The sequence below is a fragment of the Papio anubis genome, chromosome 6 (assembly GCF_008728515.1).
Source record: "Papio anubis isolate 15944 chromosome 6, Panubis1.0, whole genome shotgun sequence".
Classification (NCBI taxonomy): Eukaryota; Metazoa; Chordata; class Mammalia; order Primates; family Cercopithecidae; genus Papio; species Papio anubis.
The window spans coordinates 156,895,764-156,922,634 of record NC_044981.1 but is presented as its reverse complement, the minus strand read 5'-3'; the positions used below and the strand labels follow the sequence as shown (position 1 = coordinate 156,922,634).

Here is a 26,871-nt window from a genome sequence, read left to right as displayed (position 1 = left end):
GGTCCCTGAAGTGGAGTAAAGTTTGACAACCTCTGTCACTTTTTAACTCTTTAACTTGCCATCCTTCAGCTCTTTGACCGGGAACAGGTGCAGACAGAGCAGCCTTGGCTTCCGGCTCATGCACTCATGATGCTGGCTGCGAACGGGAAGTCCCTAAACAGATCTGAGCCCCCTTCATTCAGCTCAGAGCAAACGGGGCTGGCAGCAGCCCAGGGCACCATGAAGCAGAGTGCCTCTGTGTGCCCAACACAGCCGCAGTGGAGGTCAATGGATGTCCTTGCCGGCGCCCTGCTTTTTGCTTTTTTAAGGAAATAAGAAGCCTGCAGCTGCAGCAAGGATAAAGACCCCGTGGGTCGCTCCTTTTAGACTATGCTGTTACACCCACTGACGATTCAACAGAAAAAAAGAAGGAGAAGAAGGAAAATTGGGTTAACTTTCTGGTATTTAGTTTACAGATATGTCAGCAGGCCACCTTCTCTACTTGGCAGGAAAACGATGTATTAAGGATCCTTTTGTCCACCAGGAAAGACAAATTTCCTGTGTGCCTTGCATTTAGATGTAGCAACACCATCCTAAAGAGATGCCCCTGACCTGTGAGAGCAAAAAGGGGTGATCCCTTTCTTCCTTATCCTAAGGCTCACGGCCAACACCCCTATAACAAAAGACAGGTTGACAAGAGAAAAGCATGACACATTTATTTGATCACAGTTTTACATGACACAGGTGCCTTCCGAATGAAGACCCAAAGATACAGGGAAAACTGTGGACAGCAGTATAGAACTGTGCTTGGACAAAAAGGGCAGCAGCTCATGTTCTCAGGCTGAGGGGAAAATCCAGCAAGGCCTCTCTGTTCAGATCCGTCTTGGCCTCTCTGTGCAGTACTCCTTCCTCCAGGCAGCGGGGACAGGACCCCTCTGGAATGTGAGTCTGGATTTCTTTACGGCCCACTGTTACACAGAAAGGCAGCAGGGAAGTTACAGTCAGATTTCTAGGCTTTCTGGCTGCCTTTGGGAAAAAAAGAGTCTGGCTTCTATGTGCTGCTTTGGGGAAGAAGGATTCTCCCTTCCGTGGCTTGCCCTGGGGAAGAATGATGGGTGACAGAAGAGACAGGAAGGCAGGAGAAGGTCAGAGAGAGAGACTTTGCTTCTGAGACCTTCATCTCGGGGCATGGATTTCTAAGCCCCAACAGACCCCAACAGAAAAATCCAGGACAAAAAGACAGTGGCTTGGACGCACCTGCCTGCATTTACACTTGACCTGTCTGCAATGTGAACACTTTACTCTTTCCTTCCAGATGGGTTGAGGGGAAGGACACTTCAGGGCTGAAATGCAGGAATACCAGATTGGAGCAAACACTTTTAAAAAGCAGAGTTATAAAATCTGGACGACATCAAAACAAGCAGCCCCGGCACGCACCCCAACGGCTCTTGTTGTAGGTTGGAGAATGAGCCCAGCAGTCAGGCCTGCAACCCACTTCGAATCTGGACCAGGGTTCTGACCCAGATCCTGATTCACATCACCCTGGGCCTTGTGGCCAAACACGTGTGTTTTCTCCATAGCCCCTTGAAGAAAAGCTGGTGGTCCACGTGAGATAGGAGTATATTAAGTTCCTGGCTGCTCGGGGCACTACGGGAAGATGACTGGGCTGTGATATGGGCCAGCACTCAGATTCCCTGTGGTGGGACACAGAGGACGGGTTGTTTGTGCTGCTGGAGTGGAGCACCGACAAGCCTGTGGAGAATCTGTTAACAATAAACACGACAGGCATCCTGGGAGTGAACTCAGGGCATTTGGGAAGTGCAGAAGGACATGCACCCTCGCTGGAGGGGTGCACCTTTGAAGTCAGCTGGACCAAGGAAAGGCCTGCCCTGAAGGCTGGTCACTTGCAGAGGTAAACTCCCCTCTTTGACTTCTGGCCAGGGTTTGTGCTGAGCTGGCTGCAGCCGCTCTCAGCCTCGCTCCAAGCAGGTCGGGCAGCCTCAGGTCTGCCTGCCTGCAGGATCATGACCGCCACCGTGGACGATGCCCTGGAGCATGGAGGGGAGTTCCACTTTTTCCAGAAGCAAATGTTTTTCCTCTTATCTCTGCTCTCAGTTGCCTTCACGCCCATCTACGTGGGCATCGTCTTCCTGGGCTTCACCCCTGACCACCACTGCCGGAGCCCCGGAGTGGCCGAGTTGAGTCTGCGCTGCGGCTGGAGTCCTGCAGAGGAGCTGAACTACACGGTGCCCGGCCCAGGACCTGGGGGCGAGGCCTCTGCAAGACAGTGCAGGCGCTACGAGGTGGACTGGAACCAGAGCACCCTCAGCTGCGTGGACCCCCTGGCCAGCCTGGACACCAACAGGAGCCGCCTGCCACTGGGCCCCTGCCGGGACGGCTGGTTGTACGAGACGCCTGGCTCCTCCATCGTCACCGAGGTAAGAAAGTGAGCTCAGGGCTCAGATGGGGAAGCAAATGGTGGAGCTGTTCTCAAGGAAGCAACCAGCGGAAGGCCCGGCTCTTACACACCCTGCCTGGACATGCTCTTTGGCTTCCATGTATCTTACAAAATTCTAGTTTCCAAATGAAAACATGCAGCTTCTAATTTGTCTGGAGAATAACTGGATAGTTAAAATGTCCTCAGATGCTGACAATAATGATTCTAGTTTGTGCATGTTCCTGCAGTAAGAAACAGGCAAAAGCGTATTAGGACCCCTGGAAATGTTGCCAAGATAGGGAATCTTGTGGATTCTCCTCTTTTTCTGGAGGCCTTACCTCCCCCTCTATTCTTCCATCACACAGATGCCCACACACACCTGAAAGCCTGTGGAACTCAGCTGAACTGTGCCTGACTGTGTGATGGGATGTGCTTTTCTCTCGATGCCTATTTTTTCTCTTTAATTTCCTCAGAGTGTTCATATAAAATCATTTAGGGCTGGAGATCATGCTGTGGCACTATTAATTTGTTAAAAACTGCAGATGACATCAAAAGCTATTTGTGAAGCCTCATTCCAATAAATATAATAGAAAAAAAGACCAAAAAAATGGAGCTTGCTTTTATTGAAAGCAAAGCAAAATAGGGAAATTAGGTTATCCCGAAAATACTGAGAGAGCCAGTTGCCTAGTTTAATTTAAAATGACTGCTTGGGTGATGGGAAGATATTCCGTATGAACAGATAGGTAGGTAGAGTCTAATTTGAAGGGTCTAAGGTGGTCGAATAGTTACAGGAAATGTGGCCGCTCATGGGCTTCACACCACATAACTCGCCGAGGCTCTCTCGCATGGCCAATCTCATTCCTTCCTACAGAGATGAGGAAACTGAGGCCCCAAGCAGAGAAAAGTTTTTACCCCAGGCCACACAGTGAGTGATTTAGCAGAGTTAGCCCTAGAAGATGGGTCTCCTGACTTGGTCCAGCACCTGCTCCACCCAACCTCCTCTTATTCCAAATAAGAGCAAATGCAGCAGCCTTCAGCAGTCACTCCTAATCCCCTTGTACTAAACAGACAGCAGGGAGATGCTAAATGGCCCGACCTTCTGGTACCTGCATTGTATCACGTCCACACACCTATCTGCATGTGCATTGAAATCAGAAAGAAAAAAATAAATTTGTCTATAAGTAGAGTCATTACCCAATTTCAGCTGATTTAGCCAATGCTATAGTTTTAGCTTAATGACAAATTGCCAGATGGAAGAGCAAGCCTTTTTGTCGTGTAAAGAAAATTGAGGCTGGGCACAGTGTCTCACGCCTATAATGCCAGCATTCTGGGAGGCTGAGGTGTGAGGATAACTTGAGCCCAGGAGGTCGAAGCTGCAGTGAGCCATGATCACCACTGTACTCCAGCATGGATGACAGAGCAAGACCCTGTCTCACAAAAAAAAAAAAAAAAAAAAAAAGAGAGAGAGCGAAGAAGAAGAAGAAAATTGACATGATCAAGAAACAGTGGCTTATTGCCACTTAATTACACAGTTCAATTCAAGGAATATTTAATGAGTACCCTAGCTGAGTTATGTACAACAGAATCCTAATGGGATTTCATTTCCTTTCTCTCCCAACTTGGAACACATCTCCCCTGCTGGAACACATCTCCCCTGCTGGAACACATCTCCCCTGCTGGCAGTTTAACCTGGTATGTGCCAACTCCTGGATGTTGGACCTATTCCAGTCATCAGTGAATGTAGGATTCTTTATCGGTTCTATGAGCATCGGCTACATAGCAGACAGGTAGGTTGAATCACCCGTGGTGAAATTTAAACAATCCCAAAGGTTTGGAGAACATTCGTATGCCCCTGCCCCTGCTTGCATCCCATCCTTTCCCAGGCACACAGACCACAGTCTCCTGGCCTTCCTGCTGGTGTTTTTACAATCTTAAATTTCTTCTGCCGCTTGGATAACCATGACCAATGTCTTTATTTTCAAATTATCCGGGGTCATAGACAGATGTTTCAACATTACACAGCAAGTCTTGCATGTGGGCTATGCAGAAGCTTAAAGTCCGAAGGGAGAGTAACAGATGATCTCATCCCTTTTGTAATTCCCAATTCATTTTTTGGCCTCATCACCATCCACCTAGCCATCAGCCTTCAGGACCTCTGAGCTCAATCCTATCCTCTGCTTGTCTCACATATGCTGGGAGCCCCCAGCACCAGGCCTGATGTAGAATCTCCCTAATACCCGTGGGATTGCAAGAGTCCTGAATTGGGTTCCTGGGGCCACATGTGACTATATGTGTGGAACCTATAACTTAAAGAAAGGGAAACAGGGTCTGTCTACAACAAGAGGGGTAAATGTCCACCTCTGCAATGTCATTGTCCCTGGAGAGATGACAAGAGGCCTCTCTGATGAGTCTGTGTCTTCAGCAAGTCAGTGTTTGTACGAATCAAGCTATTGCTGTAGCTCTTACTTATCCAGCATTTTGGAATCCCACACTCACTGTCCTGCAAGTTTCTTACAACACGCAGCTTTGCTCTCTTGATGACCAATGAGACATTTTTAGAAGTCCTCAAAAGGAAAAGGAACCAAAAAGTTTGCTTCACAGTTGATAAGCACTTTAGATAACTTGGCCATCAGGGCTAATTATTTAATATTCATAACATTGTTTATTGAGTGTTTTCCGGGGCCAGGCACTGTTCAATATTGTGAGTGATAGTATTCCTCTTAATCAGCAATCACCTAGTGAGATAGTGATACATATATATTATTATATATAATACACAAACATCTAATTATATCTAGATATAAATACATAATTATGAATTTACATGTAAAATATAAATATATAACTGAAATAAATGGTAAAGTAAATGTATTTTATGCTTGTTGCCCTTCCATGCCACCCCCAACTACATCTATGATATAATCCAAATCTGAGTATAATGTTAAATGCAAGTAGAACATTTTCTCTGATTGTATTATATTGTTAGGCTGAATTAAAACTTGCAAATGTGTTAAAGATTAATGATGATGGCTTAATATATCACACCCCCAAGGCACATGCACTTCACAGGGGCCAAGGGCCTACCTGGCAGCAGAAGAGAAGAGGGATAAAAGTGGAGGCGTGGGCCACGTGCACCTCATCCATCACCCATGGTTATTAATTGTCTTCTCAGCTGCCCTGGCAAGGCTCTTCCTGGGGCTTTCTGTGAGAGGCTTGCAAGGTGAAAGGGAAGGTCATTTGTTTTTATTTTTATTGCCGCAGAATTGAGGATGATTCTTTAAAGATGACCCATTAAGTCAGAAGAGACACATTAACAAGGGGAGGTCCGGAGTCCATCGCACCCCTGGGCAGCTCTGGCCCTGCAGGCATTCACTCTCTGCACTCCCTCCTCCACCATCAGGTAGAGGTGCTAACACTCATTCCCTGGCAGGCTGTGAGTAAACAGGTGACTCAATCTTTAACCCTTGCTCAGTGGGTTAAGAAATTAGTTAATTATTCGTGTTCCACTCAACAAGTAGGAGATTGGTGATAAATCCCTACTGACCGTGCATTCCTGAGTTATAAGCCCTGGTCAATTATCCACCTTCTTAGATGATCTCATTATTTTGTACCTATTGTTGAAATCTCCTCTGTCAAGGTAAGTACTCGTTATTCTTCCCCCAGAGGCCGTCTCCATGCCTTGACTTCTTTTTCTTACACCGCCTGAAGCTTGGCTGGTCATTGGCCTTCTTCTGTTCTGTACCTGCCTGCAGAGTGAGAAGCCTAGCCTTAAGCAATGAGAAAGCTATTTGGTTTTTGTATAGTTAATGCCTACAATTTTCAGATTTTATCCAATGGGACAAGAATATCATGGATCCCCAGTGTATTCACAGATTAAACCAACATTAAAACGCATTGTCTTCCATGAATAATTAAAAAAAAACCAGTAAGGCATTATGAAAAGATTGTAAGTAAGACTAAGAGTGGACCTGAGAATATACCCGTAACTTCCTAATCCATGATTTTGAGTATCACCTGAGACAGAAAAGCAATTCCTCACCAATTCCATGTAGTTTTTATTCTCATGAGCAATAATTATAAGTGCTATTTTTTTTATTTTTTATTTTTATTTTTTGAGACAGAGTCTTGCTCTGTCACCCAGGCTGGAGTGCAGTGGTGCAATCTCGGCTCACTGCAACCTCTGCCTCCTGGGTTCAAGCAATTCTCCTGCCTCAGGCTCCCGAGTAGCTGGGATTGCAGGTGCCTACCACCACGCCCAGCTAATTTTTGTAGTAGAGACAGGGTTTCACCATGTTGGCCAGGTTGATCTCGAACTCCTGACCTTAGGTGATCTGCCCACCTCGGCCTCCCAAAGTGCTGGGATTAGAGGCATGAGCCACTGCGCCTGGCCATAAGTGCTGTATTTAGTGTGGCATGCTTGTAAATGCTTAACAACGGTCGTCTGGGAGAGAAAGTCCCAGTTTGTAGTGCTTATTGATTTCTCTGGTGTAAATATACCCACTGTGGTTCACTTAAGCCTACAAAAATGACATCATGGGAGACAGAGTTGGCTAGAAGTGTGCACCATTACACAGTATTTCCACCATGCAGATACAGTAGATGTAAATAACCTCACAAGCATAGATGGCCAAATATAGTAAAATCATTGGAAAGTGATGTTTTGCATATTACACTTGTTTTCAATACAATTTAATTATAAATGTATATAATTTAATTTTTAATAATGGTTATGCTAACAATTAGCTTGCAAATTTTCCAGAAGTCTGATCATTAGCTCTCAAGAGCCAGCACCTTACTTTTATATGTTGTGATGGAACTAGATCAAAGTGAGCTAGGAGGAGAGACTCTGGAGGCACAGCTTGGACACTGGACCAAATTGAGGACTAGCTGAAACAGATCCCAGGCAGGAGCAGTTTTGCATAAGACATGCCCACCAGGGCACCATGTCAGTTTACTATTGTCATGGCAACATGGCAATCACCACCCCCTTTTAATGGCAATGACTCTACCACCCAGAAGTTACCACCCTTTTCCTAGAAATTTCTGTATAAGCCATCCCTTAATTTGCATATAATTAAAAGTGGATTGCATATAACTAAATTTATAATTTAAACTATAATTAAAATTTATAATGTAAATTAATTTGCATATCATTAAAAATAAATATGAGTACAGAACAGCCTCCTCTGAGTTGCTATTCTAGGCACACTGCCTATGGAATATTCCTGCTCCACAAGGAGCAGAGGTGCTGCTGCTATACACTGCAGCTTCAATAAAAATTGCCATTTAACAACACCAGCTTGCCCTTTAATTCTTTCCTGGGCAAAGCCAAGAACCCTCCCGGGCTAAGCCCCAATTTTGGTGGCTGCCTGTCCTGCATCAAAAGCAGAATTAAAGTCCCAGTGGGTTGCAGTCAAACTTAGCCAACTATATGTGATCTTCCAAAACAAGTTCACCACTGATTACTGTGTGCCAGTCACTTTATTGGGCATCCTCATTTGTTATATTTCATTTAGGATCGCAAGAGCCTTTTAAAGTAGATTTCATGATCCATAATTTACAATGGGTGAAGAAACTGAGGCTCCATGAAATTAATGCACTGCTTCCCAAATGTTAAGGTGCATATAAATCTCCTGGGGATCTTGCTAAAATTCAGATTCTGATCCAGCAGATCTGGGTGGGCCTGAAATTCTGTATTTCTAACCAGCTCCCAGGTGATGCTGTTCCCAAGCCCATGCTAATAGTCCTCAGCCACGTTCTGAGTAGCAAGTAGCTAAAAGACTTACCAAGCCGGCAGTATGGGGAGTCCACCCTTCCTCTCCTGTTTCATCTGATTGTTTTTCATTTAACCATTTAAATAGCCCTGCTGAAGGGTAGGAGGAATCTCAAACCTCTATCCCAGATCCCCCAAATTTATTCTAGCCATGCCTTACTATTGTTTTAAGTAGCATTGCCTCCCTATGTGGAACATGTCCCCAGTGAAGTTCTTCCACATCACGGATATGATTTTCTTGCTCTGAGTTTCAAATGATGAATATTCCCTCTCATCACCTAAAAGATTTTGTCCATCTACATGGAGCACTACTGTGGTATTCTATTGTGTGCCTAAAGCAGTTTCGGAAGTTGAAGAAGTACCATTTGAGTCAATGTTTATAGATTATATACTCTTTGAGGGTAAAGGAAGGGGTTTGGGTAGAAGAATGTGGAAAGAAAAGCTAAAAAATTAAGTTGAGATGTGACTTTGGAAGGCTTTGAATTAGAGGCCAAGAGATTGTATATTTACAGTGGGGAACCATTGACTGAGAATTAAGAAATTACATGGTTACCTAGGTCATGGGTTGATAGGCACACCAAACCACCATGGCACACATTTACCTATGTAACAAACCTGCACATCCTGCACATGTACCCCAGAACTAAAAATAAAATTTTTTTTAAATGAAATTCCATGGTCAAGACAGAGTTTTAAGACTTATGAAACTTACTAGTTAACACTAATTACCAATGTGACTGCTTAACCTTTAAATTTCATATTTAAAATGTTACTATTCCAAAATAATTATTAATAATGTGGATTATTTTGAAATGGTTAGTATTTGACACCTTCACTAGAATATAGTTGCATAATAATAAAGGCATCCATTAAACAATGTTTATCCACCATTAAAATGAGCAATCCTAATAACAAAAAGCTGTCCTTCCAATTGAAGTGGAAAAACAAAGATTAAATAAACATTGTTTTCTATGAAGAATTTTTTTAAATATCCACTAAGTGGATTAGGGTGTCTTTTATAAGAAAACTAGGACATTGTGAAAATAACACTACTGGGCCCCAAGTCAACTCTCTGAACTGAGCCAGCTTTGCAAACAGAAGGAAGAAAGGAAGGAAGGGGTCAGAGGCAGGCTATGTGCCAAGCTCCCTACCTGTAATACCTCACTTAATCCTCTTTTCAGCTGTGTCAGATGGGTCTTTTCCAGATGAAGACATTGAATATGGTTGAATAGGTTGCCCAACATCGTAGTAAGTAGGAAGGTCATGATTAAACCCAGGTTGCCAATTGTTTTCCTCTATTCTATGTACTGGGACAACTTCCCAAATCCCTAAACTGAAGAAACCTAAGTCTCCCAAATCTGATGTGTGGAACCCGTCTTCCCAGCGTGCTCCAAACAGAGGCTGTCATAGGATAGTAACATGTGTGGCACCAAAGACAATTTTCACAAAGCCTGAAAGCAGTGTTGAAAAAGAAAGGGGGTAAATACTGAACACTGAATTTTGTTTTCAAAGCGAAAACATTCTTGGGTGGATAATTGGTTGAAACTGTTAGTGCAAAGGCCGCAGCTCACATGACGATGTAAGACCTAGATAGGACCATAGGATATTCAGCACGGGATGGCCTGGAAGAATTACTCTTTCCCTGAATACCTGCCACAGTGTGGGACTGAGAAAGTACTTGAACCTGGGGTGAATGGGGCTTATCCTGCTGAAAACTTACACATAGTGTGCTGATGAAAAGTGCTACATGAACCTGGAGTCACAGATTCCCTTTGTGGCTATCAGTCTGTGCCTCCTGAATTTACAAAATTAACTTCTGATTTTGTCTAGATTTCCATAACTTCCATGCATTTTCATGGAATCTTCGCAAATCAAAATTAATTTGATTCCCTCTCTTTGTTTTTCTTCCTGCAGGTTTGGCCGTAAGCTCTGCCTCCTAACTACAATCCTCATAAATGCTGCATCTGGAGTTCTCATGGCCATTTCTCCAACCTATACATGGATGTTAATTTTTCGCTTAATCCAAGGACTGGTCAGCAAAGCAAGCTGGTTAATAGGCTTCATCTTGAGTAAGAATGTTTGTGCTTGCAGCTGTGAGAACAAAGCCACCTCGCTGCCAAAATAGAGTCAGATGGGGGGGTGGCATGCAGAAAAAGGGACACAGCTTCAAGACAATAGTGAGAGTTTTTTTTATTTCTATATCAAAAGAATTTCTAAAAGCATATCAACTCATTCAGCATTCTTCCTTATAAAGAGAAAAATGAAGGGCGAAATAAGGGTAAACATAACGACACCCAGATTCTTATATAACTTTTTTGGAATTCTTGTTTTCTGTACCCTGGAGTATCGGGTAGAAAGAAAATCCATCCTACCAGACCTATTCATAAATAAGGTTCAATGATGAGAGACGTAGTCAATTTATAAAGGACTTTAATACTTTGCAAAAATCTATTCTAGTAAACTACAATTATCCTCAACTTACACACAAGGAAACTGAAAACACAAGTACTGTAGTCAACCCGGGTTACTCAGCCAGCCATTTTTAGGACCAGGAATATAACTTATATCCTATTCCTTAGTAGCCAGAGTTACAGTTAAGCTCCATATACTATAAGAGAATATTTGACTTCTAACAGCATAGCATCTTTATAGTAATATTCTCACTATGGCTGATACCAATGGGTTGAACCACCAGCTTGTAAAATTCCCTAGCATGTAAAACCAGTTCCTGCAACCCAGCACTAGCTGATTCCAGCCCTCTGCTAAGGTACCAAGCCATTTATGCAAATAAACAAATAGGACTTGCAAGATAAATGTTAAACCCATGAAAGAGAACAAGTTATACTCAGGTGTTCATTTAAATAAAAATCATCAACAGTCTAAATTTAATGTTTGATTTATTTGTTCAGGTCTTGAGTTACTACTCTAGGTCAAAATCTTGCATGTATCTGAAATACAATTGCATCATGGAAATTATAAATCAAATGTATTTGCTTATGTTGGCAGGCCTTTCATCCCATCTCCAATGGGACTGTTAGATTTATTAATTAGTAAAATAGCAATAGTTATAACAAAATAAAAACCAAAAAACACTTACAAATATTCAGAGAGTTGTATAGAATATTCTCGAATTTGTCTATATTTTTGAGGTTGGCTTTCTAGTTTCCTGATAGCTGGACAGCCAACTCATTATTGTATTGAATTACACTAACCATTTGAATTATCTCTGCAGTTACAGAATTTGTTGGGCGGAGCTATCGGAGAACAGTGGGGATTTTTTACCAAGCTGCCTTTACAGTTGGGCTCCTGATACTAGCTGGTGTGGCTTACGCACTTCCTCACTGGAGGTGGTTGCAGTTCACAGTTACTCTGCCCAACTTCTGCTTCTTGCTCTATTACTGGTAAGTCCATTTGGAATAAAAAGGAAAGAAATCAAAGTATTTTATTTTGTTAAAAAGTTTACCTTCCTTAATGCACACTGTCTTTCTGATTCTGAGATTGCTTTCACTCTCCAGACCCATTTCACAAAGAGCCCAATTCCATGTTTCAGGAATAAAAATCATCAGCTTCACCTGTCTCTCCCTCTGTAAATCAAATGTCCTTTCTCTTTGGGCTTAAAGTTTTTATGACCTGGATCTTACATTTCCACATGATTTATCTGGTGTTTAAATTAGCTTCTGGCAGCTGTGGTACAATTTGGGCAGTAGGCCCTTTGAAGAGACTGAAAATGTCACTAGTACGATTCTCTCCCTCCTCAGAGGAAACTTTAGGGTGGAGAAAGCAGAGCATGGCACTTGTGTCACCATTTCCCAATACTCATGCTCAAGGCAGACATCCCCAGTGAATCACAGTGTTCTTCATCCCAGATAAGGCCAACACGACACTCCAGACAGACCATACCAATCAATCAGAGTTACCAAGGCAAGTAAAATATATTTGTCATCTCTGCCCAAGGGAAACACATGGGAAATACCAGAAACTATTAGAAACCCCTAACGTGAGAGTATGTGAAATAAAGCAAAGGAGATACTGGATTATCAGACCAAATCTCTCTCCCATGCCACAACCCATTTATGTAGTTCCTCCTGGATTTACCTACTTGTTCTTCCCATGGCTGTCTTGTCTGAGAATTAAACATCTCAACTCTTTCCAGGAAGCCTGTTTCTTATCCAAAAGCCAATAAAACTCTCTGTCTTACCAGCTCAGACTGCAGTGACAAAATGCCATGGACCGGGTATTTAAAAACATATTTCCCATAGTTCTGGAGGCTGGGAAGTCTAAGATCCAGGTGCTGGCAGATTTGTTCCTAATGGGAGCCCACTTCCTGGCTTGCAGACATCCCACTTGTGGGCCCCCACATGGTGGAGAAAAAATAACACTCTAGTCTTTCTTCCTCTTCTTATAAGGACATCTGGGGGCCCCACTCTCCAGACCTCAGCTTAACTTAATTACCTCCCAAAGGCCCAACTCCAAATTGCACACTGTGGGTGAGGGCATTAGTGCATGAACTTCAGGGTGGACAGAGACATTCAGTCCATTACACCCTGAGAGTGACGCTTCCTGCTCTCTCCATTACACTTCCACAAAAACATCCATTCCAAATTCCTTTTAAGCCCTGCCTCTCAGAGCAGCTTCTCTCCCAGAGTGGTGATTCCAACTGGGGCCTTCCTACGTTTACACCATAACTGCCACAACAGCGGCCCTATCACCTCCTTTCTCCAGTTTCTCCTCCCCCTGAACCTCCACCCTGAACTCATTCACCCTGAACTCAGCTGCTCAGAGTTCCCTCCAGACACAGGGTCAATGATTCTAGTCTTGCTCAAAAAACTGCAAGAGCTCCCCGAGCCCTGCTACATCAAGCTCAAACTATGAAGTCTGGCTTTTCAGTTATCTCACCATCTGACCTCAAATGCTTATCTCATTCCTTTGGGAAATTGAGGATAATACATATACATAGTTGCTCCCCATCCCCACAATGGTTTGCATACTCCAGCATCTAGTCCTTGACCCCTCTGCCAGTTCTCAGGCCTTTGCAAAGCCCAGGACCACCGTGAGGGACCTGCCTCTCCTCCTTGCAACAGGAGCTGGATGTTCAGCTGCACCCTGCTTTGCAGCTTGCTTCCTGTGTTTCTGCTTAGAAATCCCTGAGGAGGAATTTAGCACTTGAGGGAGGAAAGAATCACATATCCCCCTACACGAGTATTATTTTCTTTGGAGATCCAACTGTATTAACATCCTCAGAGAAATCTGATTATTAAAAAATGGGGGATGGGGTAAGGAGGATTCAGTAAGATTTGCCCTCTGCTCACCTTGTACCCTAGGTGCATACCTGAGTCTCCCAGGTGGCTGATCTCCCAGAATAAGAATGCTGAAGCCATGAGAATCTTTAAGCACATCGCAAAGAAAAATGGAAAATCTCTACCTGCCTCCCTTCAGGTGAGCTAGGGCCTTAGGTATCAAATCAGGGGACGGAGAAAAGGGAGGCTCTGGTAAGATTCATGCATGCCAGTGATCTCAGCAGGGAACCATGGAAGCGCCCACCCCCTTGCACTTTGGCTTACCTGTAGCGGAATGCAACAGAGAATTTTATGTACTAGGATGTGTGGTTCCGTGGGAGAATATTTCAAACAGATGGAAAACATCAAACTAAAACAGAAGCAGAAATCATTTAAAGGTCAGCTGAGGAGTTTCTGTCTTGTGCAACTTACACCTTCACCAGTCTCCTATGCCCAGGTGCCCAGCACCCCCCTCATCTGCATATTCACCATCCTCAGGTCAGATTCTTAGATCAGTAAAGCAGTTCTTTAAACACACATGATTTCTTAGAATTTTAAACACTTTGGATAGAAATTGTCCAAAAAGCTTTTTTTTTTTTTTTTTGAGATGGGGTCTTGCTTTGTTGCCCAGGCTGGAGCGCTGTGACGCAATCTCGGCTCACTGCAACCTCCACTTCCCAGGTTCAAGTGATTCTTCTGCCTTAGCCTCCCTAGTACCCAGAATTACAGATGAGCGCCACCACGCCAAGCTAATTTTTGTATTTTTGGTAGAGACAGAGTTTCGCCATGCTGGCTAGACTGGTCTCAAACTCCTGACCTCAGGTGATCCACCCACCTCGGCCTCCCAAAATGCTGGGATTACAGGCATGAGCCATCACACCAGGCTCCAAAGCTTTTAAGCAATCCCCTGCCTTCTTAAACAGAATCCAGTTACAGAGGTGTTCGCTACCTGTGTTTATTGTTTGCCTTTAGTAGATCTCACCACGTTGACCTCAAACCTTTTCATTCCACAGGGGTAGAAAAGAGAAAATTAAGTTTATTAGAAAATAGGCCAGGTATGATGGCTCACGCCTGTAATGCCATCACTTTGGGAGGTGGAGACAAGTAGATCACCTGAGGTTGGGAGCTCAAGACCAACCTGGCCAACATGGCGAAACCCCATCTCTACTAAACGTACAAAAATTGGTCGGGTGCAGTGGCTCATGCCTGCAATCCCAGCACTTTGAGGGGCCGAGGCAGGCGGATCACTATGTCAGGAGTTCGAGACCAGCCTGGCCAACATGGTGAAACCCTGTCTCTACTAAAAATACAAAAATGAGCTGGGCTTGGTGGCGGGTGCCTGTAATCCCAGCTACTCAAGAGGGTGAGGCAGAAGAATTGCTTGAACCCAGGAGGCAGAGGTTGCAGTGAGCCAAGATCACGCCACTGCACTCCAGCCTGGGCAATAGAGCAAGACTGTCTCAGGAAAAAAAAAAATAGCTGGGCGTTGTGGCGCATTCGTGGAATCCCAGCTACTCGGGAGGCTGAGGGAGAGGATTGCTTGAACCCAGGAGGGGGAGGTTGCAGTGAGCGGAGATTGCGCCACTGCACTCCAGCCCGGGCAAGAGGCTCTGTCTCAAAAAAAAAAAAAAAGAAAGATGAAATGAGACACAGTATGGAGAGTGCTTGCTCTAGTGCTGGGCATGAGATGGGTGCTCAGGATGGGTAAGGAATTACTGTTATTCCCTATATGACCCAGGGACACTAGCATTAAATATACAAAGCCATCCTTTCTATTCCTTTTCTTAGCGCCTGAGACCTGAAGAGGAAACTGGCAAGAAACTGAACCCTTCATTTCTTGACTTGGTCAGAACTCCTCAGATAAGGAAACATACTTTGATATTGATGTACAACTGGTAAGGAATATTTTTCACTTTGAAATGCCTCCAAATTCTTTTAATCACAATCATTCATATTAAGAAAGGAAAGAAAACATGACTTCATCCCAGTATTAACGCCGACGGCGGGCAGAAATGTGGCTTGTGTCTGGTAGGTTTTCCTGACCGTGTTTTTCTCGGGCAAATATTAAGATCGGCGTAGTCCCCAAGCACAGATCAAAGCAATGGCAACCTCGGCTTCACACTGGAATCATCTGGGAGCTTACAAAGTACCAAAGCTAAAACCCCCGGAAATGCCGATTTAATTGTTCTAGGGTAGGGCTTGGGAACCAGTTTTTTAATACTCCAGGTGATTCTAATGCATAGCCCAAATAGAGAACTATTGGTATAACTTAATTGGTGATGAATGTAGATCTCTATTGTAGCACAGAGCTGGCAAAAAAAAAAAAAAGTGTGGGTGGGATTGCCTTTTCTTTCCTTTTTTCTTTTCTACCTGGAGAAAAAATGAATTTCTGAACAAGAATCATTCCCAAGAGTAATTCCAGTGGCTTCACAGCCCAGTGACTTGATCTTTACTGTGTTTGCTATCTACAGGTTGCTCTCAGAGCTTCGAGCCATGCTTTCTCTAGTGGGGAATGCATCTTTTCAGGGCACATTGGATCTCCCAGGCAAATGGAGATTTACAATCACTGACAAAAGCAAAGCTCATCAGGAATTAATTTAGCAACCTTTACAATAGTGCACAGGAGAGGCAGCTTTGAAATTCGGCCTCATTGTCCTTCTTTCCTCTTCTGAGTAATCGTGACTTTTGTTGATTATCCTCATATTTTCCATTATATATAAAGACCATTTTTAGTTAATAAACTAGAAACATTGTCCAAATGTTGTTCGTATCAGGCCAGTAGAGAAGTCACCAAGAAGGGAAGCTGTACTCACTTGGTCTTCTGGTTTCCTAAAATTTGAATTAAGTAGTCAGTTCTTTTGATCCCAACTGCACTAGAGTACCCCAAAGAGAGAAATAATTCACAACTACTAATAACTTGATATAGTTTTACTAAATAAATCATTCCATTGGCCAGGCCCAGTGGCTCACACCTGTAATCCCAGCACTTTGGGAGGCCGAGGCCGGCAGATCACATGAAGTCAGGAGTTCAAGACCAGCCTGGCTAACATGGCGAAACCCCATGTCTGCTAAAAATACAAAAATTAGCAGGTGGTCCACGTCTGTAATCCCAACTACTAGAGAGGCTGAGGCAGGCGAATAACTTGAATCTGAAAGGTAGAGTTTTTAGTGAGCCGAGATCTTACCATTGCGTTCCAGCCTCGGCAACAGAGTGACTCTGTCAAAAATAAATAAATAAAATAAAAGATAAAATAAATCATTCCATTAAGACATTCTTCTTGGTTTTCAGTTTGTCCAGGAAACATTATTGTAATTTCTAATTATTTCTAACTATTCTAATTTCTTTCCTTCTCTTGGTTCTTGGAAACCACCCAGCCACAGCCAGCCACTGAAGTGGATCAGAGATTATAAAAGCAGTGGGATGGGGGACTAGCAAGGAGATGATCACAGGGAAAGGTGACCTACAATCCACATTATTTTTCCAGAAGCCTGTCTTTCTTAGTGCCCAGTGTTTGGTGCTTGACTTGACCTGAATTCTCCTCTTTGCTCAGGTTCACGAGCTCTGTACTCTACCAGGGCCTCATCATGCACATGGGCCTTGCAGGGGACAATATCTACCTGGAATTCTTCTACTCTGCCCTGGTTGAATTCCCAGCTGCCTTCATGGTCATCCTCACCATCGACCGCATAGGCCGCCGTTACCCTTGGGCTGCATCAAATATAGTTGCAGGGGCAGCCTGTCTGGCCTCAGGTTTTATCCCTGGTGGTAAGTTTCAGACCAAGTTGGAGTATTATCTCCAAGACCCTGGAGAAAGGGAGTGTCACGGCCCACTGATAGGAAAACTATGTAATTTGTCATCCAAATCAATTTGGAAAGACAAATTGGAGGGTAGTATCTGGGACCCTTCCGAGTAAATTCACATGGCCAGCCTCCCTTTAGGAAAAATTGCACCCAATCGTTCCTTGATGTGATGTAACAAGAGAGACTCTAGAGCCCCATGCTGCAGGCCATCAAGATGACCTGGAGCAGAGAGCATAAGCCTTGGGAAAGCAGGCCCAGGTCAAGGTCTTACTCCAGCACTTCCTGGGTGTTAATTAGGGGACTCTCTTGACCTCCCTGCATCAACCTGCAGAATAAATGAGAAAAATGTAAGTAAATGCCATCCATAAACAACTATTCAGTTCCTTTTTTTCTTTTTAAAATGCTTTCTCAATGAAGGGGAACAAACACCTGTATAAGAGAATCCTTTTAGCAATATGGAGCTTCGTTTGAATCCTTTTGTTATTAGCAGTTGTTTAAATGTGCCCATATTTTGCTCTTTCTTTGACTTCTATAAAGTTGGCCCAGCTTTGGAAACTGGTATAACTCCATTGTCATTAGTAACTGAGGTCTAAAGTTAAGAGAACACAGAGGATTTTTAGGGCAGTGAAATTATTCCATATAACACTAAAATAGTGGATATAGGTCATTATGCATTTGTCCAAACCCACAGGAAATGTACCACCAAGAGTGAACCCTAATGCCAACTATGGATTTGGGGTGATTATCACTGCCACTGAAGGTTCATCAAGTAACAAACATACCACTCTGTGGAAAATGTCGATGATGGGCGGCGACGGGGGGAATGCGTGTGTGGGGGCAGAGGTTATGTGGGAAATCTCTGTACCTTCCTCTCCCTTTTGCTATGAACCTAAAACTGCTCTAAAAAAATATATATATCCTTTTAAAAAAAGAGAGAATTAGCATTGTGTCTGAGGTTAAGATGGACAAATGTGAGAATCTGCTGACATTAACATGAGCCTATAGAAGAAGTCATTCTTTTTTTCTTGTCCCATTCTGGGATGGGGAATTTCTCCTTACAGTCCCACTCTGGAACATTGTCTGAAAATGAAGAATCATCTGTATATGGATAAGTACTGTGCTTTTCCCTCTTAGATCTACAATGGCTAAGAATTATTGTCTCATGCTTGGGAAGAATGGGGATCACAATGGCCTATGAGATAGTCTGCCTGGTCAATGCTGAACTGTACCCCACATTCATTAGGTGAGTGCATTTTCCTTAGAATGAAGAGGGTGGGTGGGACATTTGTTCATTGGCTGGAACCACCACAAGTGCAGACAAAGGACATCTTACCTTCAAAACACAGTGTAAGGGAAGGTGAGAACATGTAAAGGTCCAGCCAGGCCCAGCAGTTCACCTCTCACAGTTACAGGCTGGGGTAAAATACAGAGGCCATGGTGAGAACAGAAAAATTGAATTGCAAGACAGGGATTGCCCAGTGGCTACAGAGGAGATTGATGTGGAACAGCACAAACAGATCCATAGAAACAGCTTAGGGAAGCTAGGTGATGGAAGTAAAAAGAAACAATTGCTCCTCCCACCATTAAAAAAATCTGAAAGTTTATACAAAACAAGAATGACAGAATATGAATGGAATTATGTGTGTGTATATATATACACACACACACACACACACACAATATGCATTGAAAATAACATGAATTTTTTTTAAACTCTTGAAAATTTTATTTTTGTTTTGTTTTTTTATTTCAATAGGTTTTTGGGAAACAGGTGGTAAATGGTTATATGAATAAGTTCTTCAGTGGTGATTTCTGAGATTTTGGTGCACACCCGTCACCTGAGCAGTGTACACTATAGCTCTCGAACATTTTAATGATTTGAGGAAGTGTTTACTCAGGGTTGGGTGGGAGATAACTACTGCACTGTGATAAGTTAACAAGTTAAATCAGTTTCCTGCATTCTAGGAATCTTGGCGTCCACGTCTGTTCCTCAATGTGTGACATTGGTGGCATCATCACGCCATTCCTGGTCTACCGGCTCACTAACATCTGGCTTGAGCTCCCACTGATGGTTTTTGGTAAGAAATCTTCATAAATGCCTTTAAATGAAAACTTACTTTTCTAGAGACCTTCACTTCTTATACCTCATTCAAAACAGGTGTCATGCCTATTAGTAACTACTAATTACTACTCATAGTAGTAATGATGTATCTGTGGCTTGCATTCTTCCCAGACATGCCTAGTAATTAGTAATATTATTAATATTAGTAATACTAATCCGTAATACTAGTTCAGTATTTGTAATATTATCAGTCATTACTAATACTCAAGTTTGGGACTCCAGCCATAGAGGCAGAACATTGAAGAGATGAATGAAAAGGAAGAAAGTTTCCCAGCAGCAGGCCCCTAACTCTCTCTCTGCTGATTTCCACCCTTCCTGAGGTCTCTGTCAAAGAGTTAATTCCTCCATGCACCAGAGGCGATAAAACACAAAGCCCTTTTACTTCTTACTTCAGATAAAGGGGTTAAAATTTTGCAAAAGGCAATTTCAAAACCCAGAGGAAATAAAGACCCACATTAAGAAAATGCACCAGCATAATGGAGCACGTCTGTCGATGCACCTGGAGTGATTAGATTTCAGAAGTGTCACACAGCACTTCCCTTCTGCTACTGCCAGCAGGAACACACCAGCACTGAGCCTTCTCTGGTTGACTGGAACACCTCAATGCACCCATTTCAGTCTCCTTTGACACCCATTCCGAGCTGCTTTTAATTTGAATATGTGATGCTTTTTCCCATGGGCATATAGCACTCAATTTAGGGGAAGAGAAGAAGAGATTTCACTCTCAGATGCACACGAGGGTGTAAAGGGAAAGGAAATTTAAAACTCTCAGGACCCCCAAAATCCTTATGCAAAAGGGAAGACTAAGCCTGGAGGCTGAGTCATGCAACACCCTCTTCCAGATGAATAGCTGTTACAGCATTATACATCATGCCTCAGTTATCTACAAAGGATCACCCCGGCAGATCATTCATAAGTAAATTCTTTGCTGGTTTCCCATAGACAAGAATTTTAGGTCTATAATTTAAGCTTAGCTTCTAAAATTGAAGTCTGCTGATTCCACATTGATAATGTTGATTCCAAGCTTATCTCCCAATGTACAAGATAAAGACAAGATCAATCATTCCTCCACCTACCCAGAGAGGCCTGCATAATTGATTCTTTTTTTACTCTCATTTTCTCTTCAAACATTCACCTTATCATATGTGAAAGTCAACTTAACTGGGCACTAAAGTCTCACAAGAATGGAACCATTCCTTTACGGCCTACCTGCCCCTCTCCCTACCTGCCTCCCTACTTTAAGGAAATGTATAAATACCAACTTCCTGAAAGCCTCTTTGTAAAAATAGCTACAGATGTGTCTGTGGCTCATGGTTTTCAGGGACATGCCCTAAAGCTGACTTAATAAACCTCGACTGATTGGTACATTTTCCTCAGTCACTCATTTCACTTATCAGGGGAAGCTCCCACTACTTCACTAAGGCTGCACAATGCCCCCACACAGCTACCTTGCTCATTGCTTTTCTTCCCCTTCTTCTCACAGAATTCATGAGGGGGAAATTTTTCCACTGCTCTAGATCTGCCAGCAAAAGTTCCAAACCACTGATAGAACTTACCCGCAAAACAGATCCAATGAATTCCTCCATGATCCAGTTTAACAACAATAAGATGGCCAAAGTTGACAGAGCACAAGCTGTTTATCCTGAGATAACTTGGCCACAGAGTAGCTGGTGCTTCTCCTGAGACTTATGTGACCCCTATTTCTTTCTCCCTCAACACTGGTTAAGGAACCTGTCCTCAGAACCCTCTTGTCATTGTGAGGAGGTGCACATCACACCCTCTGTCCTCCTTCCTGCCATGGAGGAAGTTAGAGACCACTCAATCTTGGCCACTCCCTTAGGTGGACAGTGGGTGACCAATGGGTCAGGAGGACATTTCTGGATAGTAGATGGTTACTTTGTTACCGGAAAGGGGTCCTGACCCAGACCCCAAGAGGGGGTTCTTTGATCTTGCACAAGAAACAATTTGAGGTCAATCCATAGAGTGAAATGAAAGCAAGTTTATTAAGAAAGTAAAGGAATAAAGAATGGCTACTCCGCAGGCAGGGCAGCCCTGAGGGCTACTTGTTGCCCATTTTTATGGTTATTTCTTGATTATATGCTAAACAAAGGGTAGATTATTCATGAGTTTCTCCTTTTTAGATCATGTAGGGTAACTTCCTGATGTTGCCATGGCATTTGTAAACTGTCATGGCTCTGGTGGGAGTGTAGCAGTGAGGACAACCAGAGGTTGCTCACATTGCTATCTTGGTTTTGGCGGATTGTAGCCGCTTTTTTATTGCAGCCTGTTTGATCAGCAAGGTCTCTATGACCTGTATCTTGTGCCAACTTCCTATCTCATTGTGTGACTTAGAATGCCTAACTGTCTGGGAATGCAGCCCTGTAAGTCTCAGCCTTATTTTACCCAGTCCCTCTTCAAGATAAAGTTGCTCTGGTTCAAACACCTCTGAGATTCGCCCCCTCCCTTTTGTAAGAGAACTCTTAATCTTAATGGTTGCAGAGAGATGAAGATCCATCTTCTGTAACTTTTTCATGCTGATTAAGGGTGATGATATTTCTGATTAACTATTAGGGTCTCTTGTATTCAGGGTAGAGAGGAGTTCAGTCAGAAAGCATCAGTATGGTGAGAGCCATTCATGACTTTGAGTTGTGACAAAAAGTGATATCTGAAAGATTCATAAGAGTTTAATTTAAGAAAATATTTGGTAAGCTTATCCTGCACAATCCTTTGTATATTCCTACACAAAGAGTACGATGGCAATATATTCCACAACAGTAAAGAAAAATAAGCAAAATTATCCCAAGCACACTAAACTAGAAGGCTTTCCATGAACCTGGCAATTGTTGAAACCATGCTGATATGGGGTCAGTACCTGATTCCAATGTGCCCAGAATTAGAACACTGATCCAGATTTTTATATTAGCCAGCCGTCTTGTTTCTTCTGAGCTGCAGGAATCATTGGTTGGAATGTGCAGGGTCAGTCTAACCGGCAGGAATAAAAAGCTTAAAACAGCTTATGAGACTAGAATATAAGAACAGGTATACCATTGTTCTTGAAACATAATATTTCTCTCTCCAGTTTCCCATTTTTACTACAGACAAATCATGGTAAGACTGATTTGCTTTATTGTACTTGGCCTGATTATTTGTATAAAATGTAACAAAAAAAATTATTTTTCACATGGGCTTTTAAAATTGGCTTTGAGAAAACTTTGTTCTGTAAAAGGAATCACAGATAAGACTTTTTTTTTTCAAAGCCAAACCCAGCCATGGGTTTGTACCCTCTAATACCAATAAGTTGAGTAAATTTCTCTCCTCTTGAAGTCCCCAGATAACTCAGGCTCCCGGGTCTGTCAGAAAGTGACATTTTTTACTTACCGTGGGTCGGGAACCCTGTACAGGGACTATGTAGACAAGGTATGATGTCAGTTTTCTCAAGGAGCTTTTATTGGCTCTACAAGTTGAGTTTGATTTCTTAAAAGAAAGCACAACATTCCAGTCAAAGCCTTGGTAAAAATAACCACTTTCTCCAACTGTGTCCTGTTGCAAAAGAAAACAGATTCTTATTGCACTTATGCAAATAACTATATTGCCATAAGTTAAGAGTACACACAAATAATTTTCAAATTCTGGAGAAATCAGGTAGAGAGAAACAAATGTGCTCCAAAGTTTTTCACAGGAATATACTTGACTTAAATGTTACAAGTTGTAAATATTAATAGCTCAAAAGAAAAGTTTCCTTGACTCTGAAACACAAAACAAAGGATCAGCAACGTTTCAAGCAAAAAGTTAGAAAAGATTACTTGAGTCTTTTATTAGTTCAGTCCATACGGTTAACTCCTGGTTCGTTTGATATACATTAACATTTCACCTCTCTGTGAGAGTCCTGAAAGTATTTTCTTCTATTCTAATGTCACAGTCTCCAAAGTTATCAGAAACCTGCATTCAAGAATACATGTTAAAGCCCTATAGTTGATTATAAAACCACCTTTTGAAGAGGATCAAAAGGTGGCAAAGTCTTAGGGCAGCCACAGTCAAAAACACAATTGACAAAGAAATATGTTACTTCTGTGGCACACATTAATTTAACATAGCAATTACAATTATTGCTGATGATGTACACTAAGTCCTATCAGAATTATAGGAGTTTCACATAATTTTGGAACACATACCATTAATATATTTATACAAATAGAACCCAAAGATAGCCAAACACCATTTTATATTTGACAATGCTTCCTGTATGACTTTTATACTACATAAGTCAAATTTCACTTTCACATTAGTGTACTATTAATGTTAAACCTTAGTAGACATATCTACCCAATTTTAATGTTAGACCATAAGGTAGGTTCCTCATAAACCTTTTATAACTCTTTATAAATTTTTTATTAAAGAGCAGATGTGTGCTCTAAGAAAAACCTACTGTGCTTTTATTCTAATATTCAATTTATGGAAAAATTGAATGATACCCCTTTAACTTTAGCCAATATATTCACACACAGAATTTCTTTTACATGACTAATTTTTCACAAATCTTCCACTACTTGTTCAAACCTTCAGCTTTATCTTATTTAACTTTAAACAATCCTTTAACACTTTAATCTAGGCAGAAAAAGCCATATTTCCATGACTTCTTATAATCCTTTACCAAAAATACGTTTCACTTTTTTTACACCCCTAGCATGTGCAACTGTTTTTATTTTCCAAAGATTACTTGTCACATGAACTAAAAAGCATTATACTTTTTACTTTTCTGCCAAAAATATTTGACTTAAGCTCTTATTATTTTTAAACCTATTAATCAAAGCTCTTTCCTATCATACACACAACATATATAAATTCACAGACAGAAGAGTCAGTACTTGTAAGATTTTTCATTTGCTACTTTAAGTTTCTCTTCAAAGTGTGCAGCTTCAGGGCCTATTAAGCAGCCACAGCTGAAACAGGTTTCCCAAAATTAACGGTCTCATTTTTATACCATATCCTGTATCCCAAAAAGAGGAAATCTGCCCATTTGTCATGGGAATCTTATCTCTCAGTGAGGAATGGGGGCATTTTCATAACTTCTAGGTGGCCAAGAGCATGCTTTTCTGATCTAAACTTGCAAAGAGCTGAAGATCTCCCCATAACTGCCATTAGCTATCCCCAAAACTATATTTCCTACCTAGTCACACATCAAAGCTCTCTCATAATGTGTAGTAATTTCTGATACCCTCCAAGTCAAAAACATCAGATAATGCAATGAAAAACAGAACAGAGCCTTAGATTTTGAGAGGGGTCTATCCACTTTAATTCCTGGGGTTTTATGAGGAAAACAAAGGTTTTTTCAAAAGGGGGTCTATGACGTCTCCTCTGTTTTTCCCAAGGAGTTCCAGGCTATTAGCGCTTGAATAAACTGACTTTTAACCATAGCACTCAAATCCTTTTAAATCTCTTATTACCCAACTTTAGCCATGTCAAACAGCCAATAGTTTTGTTCTCAGAGAAAGGAAATTTCAAGATGGTTTGTGGAGAGGAAGAGAATTAACCAGTGGTAAAGGTTAAACAGATTTTAAACCAGAAAGGATTCATTCCCTAAATCAGTATTGAACCCTGGGCCACCATTGTAAAAGAGTGAAGCCTTAGCTATTGAGCTACAGCATTGGTTGGTTTCCATTGTTCTTCCCAGAAGGACTTCAAAGCAGCCAATTCTGAGCTTGCAAAGCCTTTTAACTGCTCAAGATAATTTTTAGGGATAAGTATGACATGAACCCCCAAATTCCTATCTGTTGGATGGTGGAAACCAAGAGAATGAACTGCCTCGTGATTACAAGTTCAAGCTCCCAAGGACATTTTTCAACATGTGGTCTCTGGGCAAGATGAAAGAGCAGACAGTTGCCCTGAGTAACAGAAAAAATAGAAGAGAAAGGAGAGAAAGGGAGAAAAGCATTGCCTGGTGGGGTGGCAGGGGCAGCTCCTCCTGCGGCAGGGTGGGGAAGGAGAGGTGCTCAGGGAGGCCAGAGAAAGACCCACCCTGTGGGTCAACATTGTTTAGGTGACCACTTGTCAGTAGCTAAGGGATCTTTTCCAGCAGTCCTATCAGCTCTCAAGTGTCCCTCTTAGGAAGAAATAACTCACTTGCATCTGTGTGAAGGAACCACCAAACAGACTTTGTGAGAGCAACAAGGCTGTTGATTTCACCTGGGTGCAGGCGGGCTGAGTCAAAAAAGAGAGTCAGTGAAGGGAGATAGGGGTGGGGCCATTTTATTGTATTTGGGTAGGTAAAGGAAAATTACATTCAAAGGGGGTTGTTCTCTGGCAGGCAGGGGCGAGGGTCACAAGGTGCTCAGTGGGGGAGCTTTTGAGCCAGGATGAGCCAGGAGAAGGAATTTCACAAGGCAATGTCATCAGTTAAGGCAGGAACAGGCCATTTTCACTTCTTTGGTGATTCTTCAGTTACTTCAGGCCATCTGGATGTGCATGTGCAGGTCACAGGGGACATGATGGCTTAGCTTGGGCTCAGAGGCCTGACATTCCTGTCTTCCTATATTAATAAGAAAAATAAGAAAAAAATGAAATAGTGGTAAAATGTCAGGGTGGTGAAAATTTTGGGGGGTGGCATGGAGAGATAATGACCAATATTTCTCGGGGCTGCTTTGAGCAGGATTAGGGGTGGCGTGGGAACCTAGAGTGGGAGAGATTCAGCTGAAGGAAGATTTTGTGGTAAGGTTGTTAGAAGGAGCATTTGTCATATAGAATGATTGGTGATGGCCTGGATGTGGTTTTGTATGAATTGAGAAACTAAATGGAAGACACAAGGTCTGAATAAAAGAAGGAAAAAAATAGGTATTAAAGGACTAAGAACTGGGAGGACCCAGGATGTACAATTAGAGAGTGTCCAAGGGGGTTCTGTGTAATTACTTGTTTGGTTGGTGAGTTTTTGGACTCTATTCTTGACAGAGTCCTTTTATTAAGTTGGAGGCTGAGCTTGGTGAGGTGTGTTTTTAAAAGACCATTAGCCAGTTCTACTTTTCCTGAAGATTGAGGACGGTGAGTGGTATGAAGGTTCCACTGAATACCAAGAGCCTGAGAAACTGCTTGGGTAATTTGACTAATAAAGGCCGGTCCATTATCGGACTGTATAGAGGTGGGATGGCCAAAACGAGGAATTATGTCTGACAGAAGGGAAGAAATGACTGCAGTGTCTACCCAGGCCAAGAGGTATTTTAGCTTCCTAAGGGCATGTGAGTAAAGCTAATTTGCCAGTCCTGAGCAGGGGCAAATCCCTGAGCTTGATATGTAGGGAAGGGAGAGGGCCTGAGAAATTCCTGAGGAGTAGTAGAATAGCAGATGGAACACTGAGAAGTGATTTCTTTGAGGATAGATTTCCATGATAGAAAGGAAATGAGAGGTTCTAAGAGATGGGCTAGCGGTTTGTAACCTACATGGAAGAGGCTATGAAATGATGACAGAATAGAATGGGCCTGTGAGGCTGGAAGG

The 26,871-nt window shown here is 42.4% G+C and overlaps 1 protein-coding gene across 1 annotated transcript in view; it reads left to right on the top strand.

Annotated features, from left to right (window-relative positions):
• Window positions 1–1,862: 1,862 nt before the first annotated feature.
• Window positions 1,863–26,871, top strand: part of SLC22A2 (solute carrier family 22 member 2) — a 43,380-nt gene continuing 18,371 nt past the window's right edge. The window contains exons 1-9 of the mRNA XM_003898361.4: window positions 1,863–2,417; window positions 4,100–4,203; window positions 10,104–10,258; window positions 11,422–11,590; window positions 13,511–13,625; window positions 15,254–15,360; window positions 17,017–17,231; window positions 18,402–18,510; window positions 19,233–19,345. Coding sequence (XP_003898410.2) covers window positions 2,004–2,417; window positions 4,100–4,203; window positions 10,104–10,258; window positions 11,422–11,590; window positions 13,511–13,625; window positions 15,254–15,360; window positions 17,017–17,231; window positions 18,402–18,510; window positions 19,233–19,345 — 1,501 coding nt within the window. The 5' untranslated portion in view covers window positions 1,863–2,003. The remainder of the gene's footprint in view (window positions 2,418–4,099; window positions 4,204–10,103; window positions 10,259–11,421; window positions 11,591–13,510; window positions 13,626–15,253; window positions 15,361–17,016; window positions 17,232–18,401; window positions 18,511–19,232; window positions 19,346–26,871) is intronic.